At 35.8% G+C, this 18785-nt stretch overlaps 1 protein-coding gene across 3 annotated transcripts in view; it reads left to right on the top strand.

The window, feature by feature from the left end:
* The first annotated feature begins 813 nt into the window (after positions 1-813).
* The window catches only part of SGCE (sarcoglycan epsilon), a 49244-nt gene continuing 31272 nt past the window's right edge, over positions 814-18785 (top strand). For 2 of the 3 annotated variants that reach the window (XM_032234743.1, XM_032234740.1), the window contains exons 1-2: positions 814-986; positions 17897-18019. In XM_032234743.1, coding sequence (XP_032090634.1) covers positions 905-986; positions 17897-18019 — 205 coding nt within the window. In that variant the 5' untranslated portion in view covers positions 814-904. Of the gene's footprint in view, positions 987-13202; positions 13336-17896; positions 18020-18785 lie in introns of those variants that run through there. The other variant, XM_032234741.1, reaches the window with a different exon arrangement.

Genomic DNA, 18785 nt, shown 5'->3' with positions numbered 1-18785 from the left:
ACAATGTTAGACCAATACCATATAGAAAAAAAAACTCAATTAAAATTGCCCCAAATTTCATGAACATTTATAGTATTACAATCATCTCCAATCTTCCTGAGAAATTTCAAACTTCTGCATTTTGCATCATTAGATAGAAAAATATACAGGTAGTTTTGAGATTGGTGGTGTGTGTGGGTATATCCGTATTTAAAGAAAGGCAGATGATGGATCTGATTTTAGTTAGCAGAGTATTTTACTCAGCTTTGCTACATTTTCACACTTTGAGTGGGAGGGATATTTTCTGCTCTCTTTACCAAACAACCCACCCTGCTTTGGGGCATTATACATTTTTTGCACAAATGCCTCTGACATTTGTTACTCCATCTCCAGTAACTCTATTTCGGATGTACTGATTTCATATTTTTGGTTCCTCCCACAGCTAGTGGAATGGCTACCAATAACACACCAGTGGGTGCTTCTGCAGGGGGGAAAGAGGAATCCCTCAGAAGGTCATGTTTGCCTCAGCACAAAAGGGTGTTTGTGTATGTTTGCCTTAGGCCAGCTTGGAGAGCGCCAGAATGCATTTGTCTCTGTCTCTCCTGTTCAGCCCGGGACGCGCGCTTTTAGCAGACCCAGCTCCATAAGTCTAGAGCGAAACCAAGCCAGGACCAAGCCTCCCAGACATAAAGCAGCTCCCCTGGGCGAGAAAAGGCGGGCCTGGATATGCATAGACCGACCCCCTTTTGCAGGCCTAGCTGGCTCTTGCCTTGGGGATCGTTCCTATAGAAGGAGGAGGGAGCGATGCTGCTGCTGCTGCTGCTGCTGCTGGGGATGGTTATGTCAGGCGGGAAGGCGGGCGGCGGAGGGAGGAGGAGCAGCGGCAACAGCGAGAGGACCGCACCAGCTCCAGCAGCAAGGAGCAATGCCGCACCACGGAGCAGGATCCTGGTTGCAGTCCCACAGCAAACCCAGCGGAGCGGCTCTTACCACCCTCTTGCTGACAGGTTGGTGTCTGCCGAGCCCCCGCTTGGGCCCAGCCCTTCCCGCTTAGATGGCACATCCTCCTTCGACCACGGCCTGCCACCCCGTTGCTCCCCATGCCCGACCCTTTTCAAGCGGGGGGGTTCCCTCCTTCTCGACTCTGCCCTGATGCCAGCCTTCTGTCGCTGCTCCCGCTGCAGCGGCTCGCTGTTTTTCCCCTGCCCGCACTTCCTAAAGCAGCTGCCCCGGGAGGGTTCAAATTTTTTTGTTTTGTTTTGCGGGCAAGAAAAGAGGGAGCAGTTGGGATAGTTGTCTGCAAAAGGCATTGCCTTCCCTGGCCAGATGCCATTCCCTTCCCCCTTTCATAACATCAGGGCATCTTGCAGAAAAATATTTTTAAAGATGCATTACTACTGGTTTTTTTTTACAATCATGAAAACAACCCACAAACGCGAGCAGATTACCTTATAGAGGAATATATTTAAGGATCAGCTAATATTGTATGTTAACACATGGTGTATTTAAAATATATGCGGGAGCTCCATTTTTTTTTTTAAAACTTGCATTTCAAAGAAAATAGAGGGAAATGTGCTTTTTATAAAAATAATAATAATAAGACAACATGCATGCAGAGGTGTTATAATTCCCCCATATTTTCTCCTCCATATAGTTCTAAACTGAATTCTGAATTCTGATTGTGTTCTGCAAAAGCTGAATGGATAGAGGCTACTTTCCTCTTTTGCAGATCAGGCAAGCCATTAATTAGCAATGCTTTCTGTCATTCCTGAGCTTGGTTGGAGTAACAGGCACATTTTTCCATTCTTGGTTATGTGGAAAAAAGCTGAGCAATACCAGCAAATGGAGATGAAAGTAACCAAAAAAGGAAAACATATGTAAATACTTGTCTCAGGAAACGAAGACATGGAACAAGACATGCACAAAAAAAATAAATCTTGGACGGGATAAATTCGGAATGACAACAACTTCAAATATTGGAGGTTTTTACTTCTCCCCCAAATGATTAATTGTTCACATTCTAATATATGATAACTACTGTATTTATTATTAAGTAACTGCCTTTAACGTTATGATAAAGAGGGCTAAGGTTACATAGTACAGGTGTTCCTCAACTTTACATCAGTTCATTTAGTGTCTGTTCAAAGTTACAGTGGCATTGAAAAAAGTGACAACTGTTTTTCACGGTTACAACCTTTGCAGGATCCCCATGATCATGTGATCAAAATTCAGATGCTTGGCAACTGGTTCCTATTTATGATTATTGCAGTGTCCCAGGGTCACGTGAGCTGAGGTGGCGCAGTGGTTAAATGCAGCACTGCAGGCTACTTCAGCTGACTGCAGTTCGGCTGTTCAAATCTCACTGGCTCAGGGTTGACTCAGCCTTCCATCCTTCCGAGGTGGGTAAAATGAGGACCCAGATTGTTGTTGGGGGCAATATGCTGACTCTGTAAACCGCTTAGAGAGGGCTGAAAGCCCTATGAAGCGGTATATAAGTCTATTGCTATTGCTATCACTTTTTGAAAACTTCTGATGAGCAAAGTTAATGGGGAAACCAGATTCACTTAACATTCACTGCTAACTTAACAACTAAAGTGATTCACTTAACAATTATGGCAAGAAATGTCATAAAATGGGGCAAAACTCAACAAATTCTTTATAAATTTTGGGCTTAATTGTGGTCGTAAGTCGAGAATTACCTGTATTAACTATTAAAGTAAAAGAAAAAAATATAAAGTGGAATATGGACCTTTGAGATTTAGAGCCTGTTTCTTCAGGTAATAAGAATCAGTGGTCCAGGTTATTCAATTCTGGCTAAACTACAGCTCTCTAGGGATTTTTTTTACCATGAGTAATTGATATAAGAGCCGAGGTGGCGCAGTGGTTAAATGCAGCACTGCAGGCTACTTCAGCTGACTGCAGTTCGGCTGTTCAAATCTCACTGGCTCAGGGTTGACTCATCCTTCCATCCTTCCGAGGTGGGTAAAATGAGGACCCGGATTGTTGTTGGGGGCAATATGCTGACTCTGTAAACCGCTTAGAGAGGGCTGAAAGCCCTATGAAGCGGTATATAAGTCTAACTGCTATTGCTATATATAAGGCATGTACTATATGTTTGAATAATGGCATTTTGCAGTGGACCACATGTCTTATTTTTTAATAGTGAAAAGTTATTAAAAAGTGAAACTACAATAGTAAATTAATACAAACTAAAAATAAATTAAAAAATTAAAAGTAGAAAGGTTATGAAACATAAGAAGAAAGAAATGGAAAAAAGAAAAAAAATCAGTAAATAAAAATAAATGTATAAAGAATTTACTTTTCCCCTTAAACAAGTATAAACAATTTTAGTACCTTAACTCATCTTGTTTTTAACATGACAAATGGTCTCTTTTTAACATATCTATCTCCTATATGTAAATAATTCTTTAGAACCCCTCATTTCAGTCTTGATATCAGCAAAAGTTTATTAAAGGTCAGTAGAAATAACAACATACCTGTTTTAATCTTGATCAAATAAACTAATTTCATATTCCTTTCTTTTTACTTTTAACAATCTTTATTTTTAGTTCCCTCAAATGTTGTAGAATTTGATTTACTTCCATTTTTTCTTTGTCCCTTTCTTTGTTCAAAGTTTTAACCAGCTACTTTTGTAAATTTTAATATAGGAAAATGGTCCAATTTTTTTTCTCCCGGATTATTACTTGTGTATCTCTTTTAATTACTAAAGCAATGGGTGATTTCTTTGTATGTCCGGTGTAGCATCATTATCCATATCATTCTTGTAGTCTATCATTTTTAAATTCATTTTCAGATTAGACTCAGTCTTGAAAGGCAAAATATGTTCTTCTGTAACATTTTACATACAGTCTATCTATAGTGACAAAAACTCTTAAGATTAACTTGAGTCCATTATTCAAAAATATTCTTCAATATGACCAATGTTAAAATATTTTGCTTCATGCTGTATCTATAAGTTGAATCTAAGTTTTCTTCTCCTTTAACTGCAATCTTCACTTCTACGTTCTTCTAGCGTCCAACTCAAAAGTTCCATTCTATCAAGTTTTTTTCTAAAATAATTCAAAACAAAAGCATTTTCCTGTGGGGATGATGGTTATATTTAATTCCAGCATCTTATTTCACATCCATCTGGAGCCTGAATCCATTTGTAACTTTGCCAAAACATAGTTCTAACTTTCCCTTTGCTATTTATTTTAAAATAGTTCCTAAAAGTTATGTTTGAAGTTTCTTTTACTAATTATAGAAGGAAACTCATCTGATATTTTTAGATTTGACAATCCAAAGATTCTTAATAGCTAAAAAGCAGTTAACCAACAATTTCCAAAAGTGATAGAAAAGAAAGTTTGTGAACTTTTAAAGGTGCTGACCATGGTTTGAGCAAGATGGCTACATTCTTGTCCCTCTTAGCATTAAATACATTAGAAATCAGTATGTTGTGGTCTCCTTGCAAGAAGCAAGTATCTGGAGCGCTAGTGGGCAATATCAAATCCTTTCTTTGTCCAGAAAGGAATTGCAAAGAGATGGCCAGCTCTTTGCCTTCCCAGACAGACCAGATAGGAAACACAATCAGATAAACTAGTTCCATATTATCATAAAGCTACATTAATAGAATCTTGCAAGTATGAAAGTACAATTGTCCCTCTGCCTGCTTTACAACCTGAGAAGCTATTGAGAGTCCCTTTTATACTACTTGCTCTGCCATTATCTAGCTGTAGCTATTCTGTCCTCATCTGACTGTTCCCTAGGCAGCCTCTCTTTGTCCAATCTCACAAATCTTTCCTACACAATATTACACCATCACTTTATTCTAGTTGCCTCATGCTCTGATGGTCTGAAAGAAGCTCTAAATTCATACAACTTTTTATGTAGGCTCTGTGCAAGCCATTAAATATTCCGTTGCTAGATTTACATGATTGTTTGATGAGAACTGTATGTATTACATCTATTTTTCAACAAGCTTCCAGTTTTTAAATCTTTTAATGAATATACATAAAATAGGAAGATCACTTCCTTTAAAACTGAGGACAAATAGCTTTGAACTTTTGGTACAATATAGTGACTTAGAATTTGCACTAAAATCCACAAACTCTTAAAGTAAACTAACAAAATACTTCAACAATTCTTCGTTATCCTGTAATTACAAATCACAATAAAGATAAAAAGACTAAGTTATTGAAGTCTACGAATGAGAGCGTTAACAATTTTAAAAAATGGATTAAATGAGGAATGTATATGAATTGTTTAATTAAAAGTAGAAGTTAGAATTTGGAAAGCAAATTGCACATTTCCTTACTGAAGTATATAGAGGTATTTTAATATTAATATGTGATCCTTGGTAAATAAAGTAAAATAAAGTAAATTTATAGTAATTTAAATTAGTTGTATAGTGATACAAACTAGACTCTTCCCTGTATCTCATTCAGCATTGATGTTTGCTTAACATATTTCATATCTTTGTAAGAGACTGTCACTGATTTGCTTGCATGCAAATGGACGTTTGATTGTAAATATCTCTATCCCAGTCCTTTGCATTTTGGAATGTGCGCACAAAGAATTGCAAAACAATTTTTAGACAATCATGCTCATTCAGTAGAACACTGAATGTTTACAACATCCTTTTATATGATTGTAGGAGATTGGAAATGCTCATGATCTTGTTCATGAGCTAAAACTGATTTCTGGCCTTGAAATCAGGGTTGATTGTAGTAAAACACTTCTATATGCAGGAAGTGCACGTATTAGCCAATAAGTTCAAATAGAAGGGATATCCTAAATAAGGTACCTGTAATTCTGGTAATGTTTCCAATCTCTTTTGGAACTCATTCAAGTTTTTAGAAATTTATGTGAACATTATTACAGTCACAGAACAGCTGCTTATTTTAGGGTTGGTGAATCATAAAATTTATTGCATAAACACCCAAAGGAATTTCACAGAGTACATTCCCTTTTAGAAACCTCTCTATTCTCTCTCTTCTCTCTCACACTCCAAACTCATATTCCTTTCGCCATATGATGTCTAAATGTTTTTTTCTTGTTTTACACACGCCTATTGCATGCATACACATCCCTATATCCATATAGTCAGGGGCACAAAATGTATACTTTATTAATTCTTCTACAAAAATGCATATTTTTGTATAACTTCTGTAATCACAATGTAACTGAATGATTTGTACGGGAATGTAGTGGAATATTATCAAAGAAGTCAACATACAAGAAAAATAAACGAAAAAGTATGCATAACAGTACGTTGGAAAATAGTGATAATGACACACATTACTTATATCAGCCACCGGGGGGGGCAGTATACAACTGCTTTTATCCTAGATGAAGATTCTTCAGTCAATTCTTTCTCTGGAATTCAAATGTACTTGAGAATTGAATGTATGGACCATTGCACTTTAGATGATTTGGTACAGTGCATCCTGTACTGGAGTTTAGTAGTATTTCCTGTACTGGAGTTTAGTAGTATTTGAGAAAGAAATATATAGAATCTATCAGAAACGTATATCAGTTCATTTTTCCTTAAGCTATTGGTGCAGAAGATATATGGATATTATTTTAAGTCATGTCCCCTTGTTTAATGTTGTATAATACCTTGATCTAGACCATCTTCAAGTGGATTCCCCCCCTTAGTTTTATCCAGTGTATGATGATCTATAAGTGAATATAAATAAAAATATAAATAAAGTATAAATTAAAAACAGGATAATTTGAAAACTTCGCTTTGTTCTCAGACCTGGGGTTGATGTGTGTCATTTTTTAATGGCCAATGTTTGTATGTATGTTTGTATGTGATTTGTTACCTGAGCATTTTAGTCTGGATTGCCTGTTGTTTTAATGTTGCTTGCTATTTTTATAATTTTGTTTTTTTTTAAAGTTTTGCATGAGAGTCTGGAGCTAGGCAGTCAATACATTTGAATCATAAATAAACAAACAAACTGGCAAATAGTTAGAATTGGTATGCAGTTGCTTATGTCATGGATGCAATTTTAACACATGTAAAGACTGCTTCCATACTTGACTATAGAAAGAATCCATTGTTAGTCTACTGCACCAGTGATGGCAAGCCTACGACACATACCATGCCATTTGGGGTAACACACTACATCTCCAGGCCTCTGGAATTTGTGTGAAAAAATCTTGCTCCTGCACAGCTTCTGGGGTTCCAAAAATCTTGTGAGCATTGTAGTGTACTTTTCTAAGGCTCTGGAGGACCCATAAAATCAGTGTCTGGAGAAGAGCTATGGACAGAAGGGTAGGGGACGGAGGTAAGGAGGCTGGAGGGGAAGAGAGGAGGCCTTTTTTGTCTAAGATGAGTGTGGGAGTGATTCACCAGCAGAATCAAGATAGACATGCTCTGACTTTTTGACATACTGAGCCCAAAATTGTTACACAAAGAAAAAAGTATTAAAAAATGAAGGCAAAAGCTATATGAGGATCAGAGTGTTAAGGTATCTTGGAAAATATCGAGAGGAGTTCTGACTGAAAACATGACAATGAACAAAAGTTGGTAAGTGTTATGTTGTGCAGTGGTTGCAAAACCTATTTCTTTCTCTTCAGCAAGTATTGAGATGTATCATTAGGACAAAGTTTGATGGTTTAAATGAAATGCATGACAAAATGAAGAGTGTAAAATAATGAATCATTTTGCACCAATATGAAAATGGTTGAATACTTTTTAGCACTAAGAAGGAGTAAAATAAATATATGTGGTATCCTTTTGGTTGTTGAATGTATGTATAGGTAAATGTATAAGGCTTTGGGTACATACATATGTTGGTCTTGAATGTATGCATATTTCTGTCTGCATATAATGTCATATTGCTACCTGTAAACTTTGCAATGTATTCTGGTTTGCAGTGAATGTAAAATAAATTGGAGATATTTTGAAAAGTAAAATATGAAACTTAGTCTGTCAAATGCCTACGTGGTTGCACTTTTCAGGGAAAATTGAGTTTAGAGGTATGTATCTAAATAGTGAAAAACTAGCATGTAGATGAAATAGTATATTTTGTTTGGTAAAGTGCTTATACATATTTTAATGTGTATAAAGCCTGGTAGGAAAATGATAGGGAGTTGTTCTGACCCCCCTCCTCCCACACCAAAGTACACTCCGAGCCAAATATAAGTTACGGCATTTAATTAACAGACAGACAGGTCCTTGGCAGCAAACTGGCACAGACAAGCTTGGGCAGCAATAAACACAGATAAGGCTTGGCAGCAATCCAGCCTGCCAAGCTCACAGTAATGTCCTCCGACATTCAATCGTGCGTTGACTTCTGCAAAGAGGGGCATGTGCACAAGAGTCTTTATATAGTCTGAAGAGGAGCCTATTGACCACCAGCTGAGTGCAATTACGTCCTGTAACTGCTCAACTGTTCTTGACACCTATTAGCTCTTCGATGCCGTGCATCTTGACACCTATTAGCTCTTCGATGCCGTGCATCCAGGAACAACTCACTACTGGCATCCGGCTCACTCTCCCTTGTCTCCTCCCCACTGATCCAAGGCTCAGGTGCCTCCTGGTGGCCAACCAGCCTCTCTGCGCCCTGCTCAGAGTCGGACCCCTGTCCAAGGTCCTCTACATCCTCCAGAGCTGACTCATAGGGCCCCTCGCTGTCGGAGTCTGGCGGCAGCTCCAACGGCTCCTGCTGGGCCACAACAGGGAGTATATTGTAAGTTGCAAGGAATGGTACTTGCTGAAAGAAGCCAAAGAGACTTTTGTCCATAAGTGAAAATTAAGCAATGTTAGGAGAAACATAAAAGTAAGTTGAATTATGTGGGAATTGAGTGGTTAAGAAATGCATGGACAAAAGAGAAGAAGAAAAATCTCAGGAATGAACAAGTCCTGAAGTAATTGGATTTAATATAAAAGGGAGGGGTCGGTATAAAAAAAAGATACTGAGGATGTTTGAACCTAGGACATTATACATGAAAATGGAATTACAAAATAAATATATGAAGGGAAGATGAATGAGTGAAAGAGAAGGGGAAGAGTTAGTCAATTGTAGTTGAATGAATGAATTGCTGAGATGGAGAAGTAGGAAGCTTAAAGAACAAAATATATGAAGTAATGCAAAAGACAATGAAAGTAAGGATAAATTTAGCTGTATTTTCTTTTATATCATATATCTTTAATTTCTTTGACTTTTTATTTCTTGCTCCTTACTTGAATTCTCTAACAGATTGCAGGAATTTTTGGATATTTTCATTTGCTGCGGCCATCTGAATTCTGGTCATTCTTCTGTGTTGTCTGAATGTATCAAAATATGTATTTGTGTTTGCAATATGTCTATCACTGAGTGAAGATTGGCTGTTCTTTTATAGGGTTGATTGCTCTGACCTAGGCTTCCTGATACAGTAAAACTCACACAATTAAGTCCAAAAACCCTATTTTTATATCAGACTGTGAATTATATTCATTCACAACCTGTAATGAGTTCCAAATACTAGTAAAGAGTTCTACAGAAGGCTGCCAAAGTCCTTCGCGATAAGGCCAATGAGCTCCCACCTTTATCTTCTTTGAAAATGCTGCCAAAGACTTAATTGGCAATTAGCTTGGCAAGGCCAAACGGAGCAAAGGCTCCAAATATATTTTGAGAAGGTAAACTGAACAGCATGAACCAAGTTGCTTCCTGCAAAGGCTCATGTGTCTTTGCTCCTCCTTTATATCCTAAGGGAGGGACCAATCACCTCCAAACCTGACTCCTGAGTTGTCCTTTCTGTTTTAACTGCTCTTGTCTTCTGGCTGTTCTGTGCATGCGCGCACTGGGAACGGGTGAGGGGGGGGGGAAGCTTGTTTCTCTGCCTCGCTGCTGTCTGACTCTGGAGGCTCCGCAGGCAGCACATAACTCCCAGATGGCCCCCTCACTGCCTTTGATGCAGAACCCTCATCCGAGCCTTCCCCAGACTCCAGGTCTAGCCCATGTTCATCCCCCAACCTACTCACTATCCGACTCCGCTGCGAGCTCTGCAGGTCTCCGGCTGACCACAAATTAATATGGTTATTGCTCCCATGCTTTTATGTAATTAATGAGAACTGTGTAAGGTTCCTAGACTGGTCCCTGGTATAATTTGTATAATGCTTGTGTTTCCTTAGTGTTTCTATAATTTGTATGATGCTTGTACTGCATCAGTCATTGTGATAAATATATATAGGATCCTAGACTAACTTGTTAAAATTATGTCTTGATTCTAGATGTTGATAAGTAGATTTATTTTACCAATTAGTTATAAAAAGGTGTAAAGGTCAAATATATTAATAAACTTCTCTCTTGTCTGATAATTCTGACAGTCTGTTTTAATATCAAATTGAATTTAAACCAGTGATTTGACATAAGAACGTTATTATGTTCCTTTGATTATCACACAGCTGAATAATATACTTGTCCTTAGTCATACTCAAAATCTTCTAGAACTGTGGTTAATTTTAATAGACATATGCATACAAATGAATGCTCACCCACAGATTGTTACTAGTGTCTTGCCAATAACTATAAAGTTTCCTTCCACAGTCCAAGCCCAACTAGCAATAAATTATTATTTTATTATATGTAAAACACATTTAGCAATAACAGACAATTGATAGTCTCTGAACAGGTGGGGTGGATGGTACAGAATTTTATTGCCTTCTTTCCAATATGGACTAGAAGTAGTAAAACCAATTAATAGAAACTACATCTCTTGTCAGTAGTTTTATAGGAGGGAACTAAAAGTTACAAGACTTTCAGTAAGTATTCAGCCAGGACATTTTCAACTTCATCCAGTCGCCCCAGCTCTACCCTGAACAAGGACTGCAGAGCCATAAAAATTGAGTTTTTATTCTACTCTACAGAGTGAAACACCTATATATAGGAAAATTTGAGGCAAACTCTTGTAAATTTCCTCTTATTCTTTTCATGAGAAGAGCTGGACCCTATGTAAACAAGAAGTAGTTTGCATCTGTTTATTTCTTTGATATCTGACACTCCTTTATCAGTGTGAAGAGTGATTCACACATTTAAAACCTGATAATTTTCAAATCTTTTACACTTTTTTCATTGCACAGTACCCTATGAAGAAACAGCCTTGCTTATCTTTCTCACTTGATCTCATCCTTTCTGTTGCAGACCTATGCATTCCTTGATCTCTTATACAGAAAATTCCTTCTGATTAGGCTGGGATTTTTCTCCCCTTAATGGAGCATGAAATATCCATGATTCTGTTCCAGAACAAGAATATACAACCATTTTCTGGAGTATGCATTCACTCCTTTTTAAAGCTTTTTCTCCCTTTTTTTGTCATAAACTACTCCAACCTTCGTAACAAGTTCTATATTGATCACTGGAGAGTTTTAAGAAAAGATTGGACGTCCATCTGTCTGAAATAATACAGGATCTCTTGCTTGAGTTGTGACTAGAAGCCTCCAGGGTCACTTCCAACTCTGTTATTCTTTAGTCAGACCGTGTGATGCAGAGGCTAATGTTAACTTTCATATTTCTACAGTTTTCACTCGGCAAAACACTTTCAGATGAGTTGCACCTGACCTCATGGTACTTGGGATGCAGTTTAAGTTTCAGAATTGCATAATTTAGAAATGGATTTTTTTTCTCTATTTCTTCTTGATTCAGTTTGCAATCTAGTTCATTCACTTGTTTCACCAGTACTTTAATTATTAGTTTTAGCCATCCCTTTGGGGCATCTTGCTGTTCCAACTGTGAAATTATTCATTATATTATAACTAATGAATCTTCCCTGCTACTTTATTGTTTTGTCAGGAAGACAGTCTATAGTATTCCAGATATTAACAGCAAGCAACACTGGATATATTTTATCAATAGACTTATTTTTTTAGAAATCCCCAATGTATAAGATGCTTAGTTCTATGCTCTGGGTGTGTTTTAGCAGATTCTGCCTGGCAGCAATATGGTCCCAATGTTTCACATTCATTCAGTGTCCCCCATGTTAAATTATTTTAAAAAGATGGTTCAGTGTCTCCCAGAGATTAAATTATTTTAAAAGATGGTTAAAAGATCCTAGGATAATTTGGGCATCATCTGTTCAACTCCCTGAGATAAGCTTGTTACTCATCCATATATATGATATACAGACACTTTTCTGAAGGTACACAGGCTGCTATGCCCTCTGTCTTCCTCTCCTTTCCCAAATCTCTACTATGATAGGTATTCCTAATCTCTATTCTATCAACATGGTTTTCATGGAAGCTGAAGGGAAAGATCTGCACCCAGGAGCTTGTCCTTCTGGAGGCATGTTTTTCTGTCTACCTGAGCTGTAGAAAATTTCAATCATGGCTACAAGTATCCAGAGCTACTTGTAGAACCAACTACAGGTGAGCTACCCAATGTTTTTAAAGTGGTTTTACTCTGAATGCTGTTGTGTAATTTATTCAAAACATCAAAAACATGTTTAAAGCCAACGTTTTAAGAAGACAAAGTGTTATGGGTGAAACTAGTGTTTAAGAAATATATGTGAATTTTGAGGAATCATATTAATGTTAGAGTAACGGTAATAGCTCAAACTCCCTTAAGCTGTTCTTAGGGTGCTTTTTAATGTTGGGAAGCTGTTAAACTGTTATATAATCTTTATATTTATGTTCTTTACAAAAATATTCAATAGCCATTAATATCTTAAAACAGATTTAGTAACACTCTTTAAAAAAGAATATCAGCACCTGTGAATGTATTAACAAAGGAGTCTATTTGTATCTCAGGGTTGATATGAGGATCCTTGGTGATCTCTGAGCGTGCTTATTTTCTTGCAAATATTTCATTACCCAAACTAGGTAACATCATCACTACTAGTTTGGACAATGAAACATCTACAAGAAAACAAGCAAGCTCAGAGAACACCAAGGATCCCTCACGTATGAATTTCCCTCTTATTCCTTACCATGTACAGAACTGAAACATTATACCTGAACATTATACTATGCTGTATTGTTAGGAATTCTTGCTTAACTACAATAAAGTTAGCAATATACCAGTATACATTGTCAATAACTTCCATTTGCCTCATCCTTTAAGTGGTAGCAGCTTAATCAATTGAAGCAATTCCATGAATGGCTTGTTTAGCATTATGTATGAACTAAGAAATCTCTCTTGTTTGTCTTTTAACAAGCAAAGATAAGAATCTGCTACAGGAAATGTTTTGACTTTTGGCCTTTGACCACAGAGAAACAGTTGATCCAGTATTAATTTATTTATCTTGCATTTGTTTTACTTTGGAAAGCTTTTTTCTTACACCCTCCCGCTGGCGTACATGGAATGATTAAAGGGAAGACAAAGTACATCATCAAATATATTAGTAATAGCATTAAGGCTGCTGAGAGAAATGGTGAGTTTAGGCATTTAAATGGGACTTTTCTACTTTCTGCAATTTTTGTGTAATAAATCACTTCTGTTGTGTTTTACTGACAGTATGTGCAGATAAGCAACAAATATATAAACATCTAATCTTCTAAATGTTGTTTTCCTCATTCTAATTTTTTTGTTTGCTACTAAATTTTTCAGTTAAACTTTTTGTGGTTTTCCTCTTTCAAATAATGGCTCCGTGTAAAAATATTGTGCATTCTTCCGTACTGGCATTTCCTTAACCACATTAGTAAACTGGTGAGTGAGATAATTTGTTTATAATGCTTCTTATTCATGTTATTCCCATTTATATATCTTGACTTAGTTCATTTTAGGGGATATTTTAAATGTTCCTACCATTTTAGGCTTTGATTTTAATTTTTTGTAATAGTTAGCTATCTTACATTAAAAAAAATAGAAGAATAAGACTGGAGGGGAACTAAACAATTTGTGCATTAGTTCTGAGAATAGCTAGATTAAATTCTAGAATATTAAAGTATGTTTTGGGAAAGAAATGTTTCTGTAGAATAATTACATATTGGTTCAATTATTGAATTAAATACAGTACTAGTGTGACTTATAAAATAAAATAAGTCAACTTCCTATGACAAGGCAACATTTCCTATACTGCAGTGGGAAAACAGACTATGCAGCAAGAGCTTCATGACAAAATTGGAAATGGAATACACACACACACAAACACACACAAACACACACCATGTATTTGCTGCCATTACCAGAGATGAAAGAACATTTATAACACTTGAGATAGGACTCCTTTGATTAAATAAGAACTTACAATAGCTAGTTTGGGATTAATTTGGCAGATTATTTTGGAGGTGTGGAAACCCCTAATTGTTCTTTTGCACTTTTTAAGAATAATATCTGAAGCATTGCATAGTCAATCTAAACTAACAAAGATTAATGAATAGCAAATCTGGACTACTCTTAATTTCTTCCTAATAGGCTCAGAGTACCACACAATATGGTCACCACATTATTTAAATAGTAATACTGTTCGAACTAGTGGACTAAATATGCTAATGAAATGTTTGCTTTGATTAGAAACATAACTTGCTAATGTGAAAACACTGTAGAGGAACATCTGGATTAGAAAACATGACAAAAATCTGATAATGCAGAATATTTAATTAAATGCCTCAAAAACTGGGAGTTTTTGCATTTATATCAGATGAGAACTAATTTTCCATCTGTTTTTCAGATGAATAGAAAAATGCCTAATGGTTAGTTTTATTGGCATTTGTGGAGTAACCCAACGGAAGCAAGAGTTAAAATCTCTCTTGAATAATAGTCTCTGGAATAAGAATGGTGCGGTGGCCTAGAGTTGAAGACATTTGCCTACCACTCGGAAGGTTGAGAGTTCGTTTCTAGGCAGGGAGAGATATTTCTCTATCAGGGCGCAAAGAGAAAATATCTGCTGCGAACTCCATATAGGTGTCAGGGAGGGCTTCTGGCCAGTAAATGCTCAGCTCTATTCAGTTGCCCTGACCCCACCTGGAAGCAGGGATTACAGGGTTGTAAGAAGAACTCTGTAATAAAGCAAGAATATATATTGTAGGATACATTGCACAGTGGGATGCAATTAGTTGACCCTGAAGCATGATCTTATGTGCTTGCATATAGCTTCTCTAGATCTCAATTTTCACAGGATACTATTGTTCCCATCAGCCAACTGATGATATTCCAGAGCATATACTTGTCAAGAAGAAATCACTAATTAAAGTATTTTTGCATACCTAAGTCTCACATGGAAGATGTGGATTTTGTGTAGTGTGGGATAGCCAACCTTCAGTGTTCACTTCTAGGGCTTACTGTTAGGTAATTTCATTCTGTACATCGAATGCCCTATTTGTAAATCTTCTTACAAGTTATCATTTCAGATTTCTGTTATGACTTGTATGTTTCTTATCTATAGTCTTTGGCTTGGGACAGAGTGAACAAACTAAGATTTGCTTTTACCCCAAGCAACATATCAAAACATCAAGGTTGCTTCCAATGGGTATGGATTATATACCTAAATATTCATATGTAATGCCCAGCTCACACAGGGCATTACAGATCCCCTTGACTTACAATAAGTTGTTTAGTGACCATTTAAATTTGTGATAGCCCAAAAATTGTGATCCCACCCCTTCCATGGTCACATGATTGAAGTTTGGGTTCATAGAAACTGGCCTGCTTTTATAGCTGTTTGCTACATCCTGCATTGTGGCTACCATTTATGGGTTTTTTAAAATCAAAATCAGAATTTTGGTTTTTGGTTTCTGGAAGCAAAAGCCCGTTGCAGACAATGGGTTTGCTTAATGACCACAGTTTCCCTTAATGACCATAGCATTCACTTAATGACCACAGCATTTGCTTTAAGACCAATGTTAAATCAGGCATAGTCCTGAGATAACTTGTTTAATGACTGGCATGGGTTAGGACAAAATTTTGGGCTCAATTATGGTTGTAAGTTGAAGAATGCTTGTATTGGCTGATTAATTGAAAAGTTTTGCATTTAAAATAAGTTTAGCTTTACCAAAGATGGCTGGGTATCCTATGATAAGTTGTCAGGATGACTTAAGTAATTAGAATTATTGTTCATTCTCAGTGAAATCAAAATTGAAAGTAGTTTTGTTATGTGTATGAAAGATTAAATAACAACTTATTTCACACCTCAGAAAAGTCATAAATATTGCATCTAATGAATTATGTATTTCAATTATTTTAGATATTACATTTTCCTTGATTCACTGAAAGGGTAACAGGGAAACTTCATCTACATATATCTTAGAACACAGTGAATAGAAAGTATATATTATCTTCCAGGTTTGTTGAATATAATGACCTAATTGTACTTAACTTTTTACTACCACTTGTCAGTAGCTTTCGTTGTTGAACTTTTAGAAGCCAACTAAAATTTTGTCCTCTTTTATGAAGTAGCAGTTCTAAAAAATATATTCAGTCTTAATATAATAGAAGTGAACAAATGATAAAAGACGTTTGTGAAATGCTGATGCAGTTGAGACAATAGTCATGATGTGGGTAAAAATCAGAATTTAATTTAATATTTCAACATCATTTATGTTGAATTACTGAGAGATACTTAACTGAAATCTTTACTACCTTATACATGACTGGTTTTAATTGATTCTTCTTTGTTCTCCCATGAATACAAAGTTTTAGATTAATCACATTGATAAGTAAACGCTACAAGAGTTCAACTAGAGAGAAATTTAAAGAATATGTTTCCATTACAATTTTTGTTGTCAAGAACTTCTTCACAGATTTTTTAAAATAAAACTGCATTTATTTTTTAATTTTATATAGATTATTATTGTATTCTTCACACAGTGAGCCAGATAGTCAGACTGGCTTTGGCATTTTTCTCTACCCACCAAGTGCTTCTCAAGAACCTGAGATAGTCAGCTATGGAACATCTCTCTCTCTCTCTCTCTCTCTCTCTCTCTATGTCTCTATCACTCTATCTCTCTCTATCTCTCTCTCACTCTATCTATCTATCTATCTATCTATCTATCTATCTATCTATCTATCTATCTATCTATACACACACACACACACATATATATACATACACATATTAATTTTAATTTTCCATATATATAAATAAATAAATTATGTTATTTAGATTTTTTTAAAAACCAAGAAAAATAAAACTAAAGAGAATAAATAAAAGCAATATAAAACCTGCACCTAAAGTTCTCATACATGTATGTTCATATATGTAATATTACAGAGTTTTAATAAAGTATAACCATAGATTTAGTGCACTTAACACTTATTATTCATATTGATTATAATGCAGGCTTAAAAACAGTGGGATGTGTGCCCCTTTAAGGGATAGTGATCAGAATTGTGCCCGCCCCCCCAGCTATTTCCTCTCAAATTGAGAGATGATCTTAATGAACTGGAACTCATCAAGGAATGCAAGTTGCATTTATTATCAGTTACATATACTTCCTGAAAGGTTGATAATAAAATATTTTTAACAAGAGGGTTGTCAGGAGTAAGGAAACAATGCATTCAGCCATAAATTACAGGCATTCTGAAAGTTCTTTCAAACAGAGCCCTCCTTTTGTTCTGCTTCTCTGTGTTATTTACTTTTAACATACTAAGACTGTTGTAACAAGCATATTTGGAAATAAAATTGATTGCAATAAGAGTCATTTCATAATAACTACATGAATTGAGAAATACAATACCACGAAATACTTTTCTTCTTTTTATCAAACTGGTCAAAAAATGTAGCTGCTTTGAATGACATGTTTTGCTATATACAAAGTGACTTGTAAATTGCTTCTTGGGTTTTATATAATTAAGATTGAAATTCTAAATTGTTTAGTATCAGGGCCACATACCTTAAGAAGAGCTGTGAAAATATCTAAAAAAGGCAGAGAAATATTTTGCAGTTTGTATTTCATGTCATATTTTTCAGTTTGTTTTAATAAGTATATGTGATCACTATTTTCCATGGATCTTTTTTCTCATGTTGTGTCCTCTTCTATTCTCCTGCTTTCCAGTGTACACAATTCTCTCTAAAGTGCATTCTGATCGAAATGTTTATCCTTCTGCTGGAGTTCTCTTTGTTCATGTTTTGGAGAGAGAATATTTTAAGGGAGAGTTTCCTCCTTATGCAAAGCTTGGTAAGAAATGTTTGCAATTATAAAGGCATATAAAACTGTTACCTAGCTTCCACTTTAACTTATCTTAATCAAGATCACATAAACATTACTTTCTCTACAAAAATGTTAGCTCAAAAGCTATTGGCTCTGTATGACCGAGAAAGGGAAGTGTAAAAATATTTATTGTGCTACAGTCCCAGTAAAAATGTCACAGTTAATTTGATGTGAAAATGTCATCTCTCTTTTTCTGATTAGATTTACAACTGACACATTCAGAATCATGAATCTGTTTGCCTTTAGACTAACTTGTAAGGATCACGAATGTACATAACGTTAAAAAACCTGCAATTTTTCTTGGTTATTACCTCTTTTCCAATTTACATTTTATAAAAAATATCTATTGTGATACATGTTATTAATCTTATTTCCATGAAATCAAATCTATTATACTATTATAGTAAACAAACATTCTTAACATATTTAATACTTGTTTGTATATAGATGGATACAGCAAAGCCTTCATAGTTAATGAAACAACGTCATTTAAGCTTAAGGTTAGGTCTAATATAGGAGTCAGTGGCGGTTGCCGCATATTCCATTTTTCATTTTCAAATAGTTCATAACTATTGGCCAAAACTGTAAAGAACTATAGCTATACTTTTGGGGGGTTTATTACCATAATGAAAATAGGACCTAAATTATTAAGGATCTCTAAATAGTACGAATTTACTATTGGAACGAGCATAAAAACATGGTCTATAGATGATGAAACCGTATCTTAACATGA

This window comes from Thamnophis elegans, chromosome Z (genome assembly GCF_009769535.1).
Source record: "Thamnophis elegans isolate rThaEle1 chromosome Z, rThaEle1.pri, whole genome shotgun sequence".
NCBI classification, from domain to species: Eukaryota; Metazoa; Chordata; class Lepidosauria; order Squamata; family Colubridae; genus Thamnophis; species Thamnophis elegans.
This window is presented reverse-complemented; position numbering and strand designations above follow the sequence as displayed.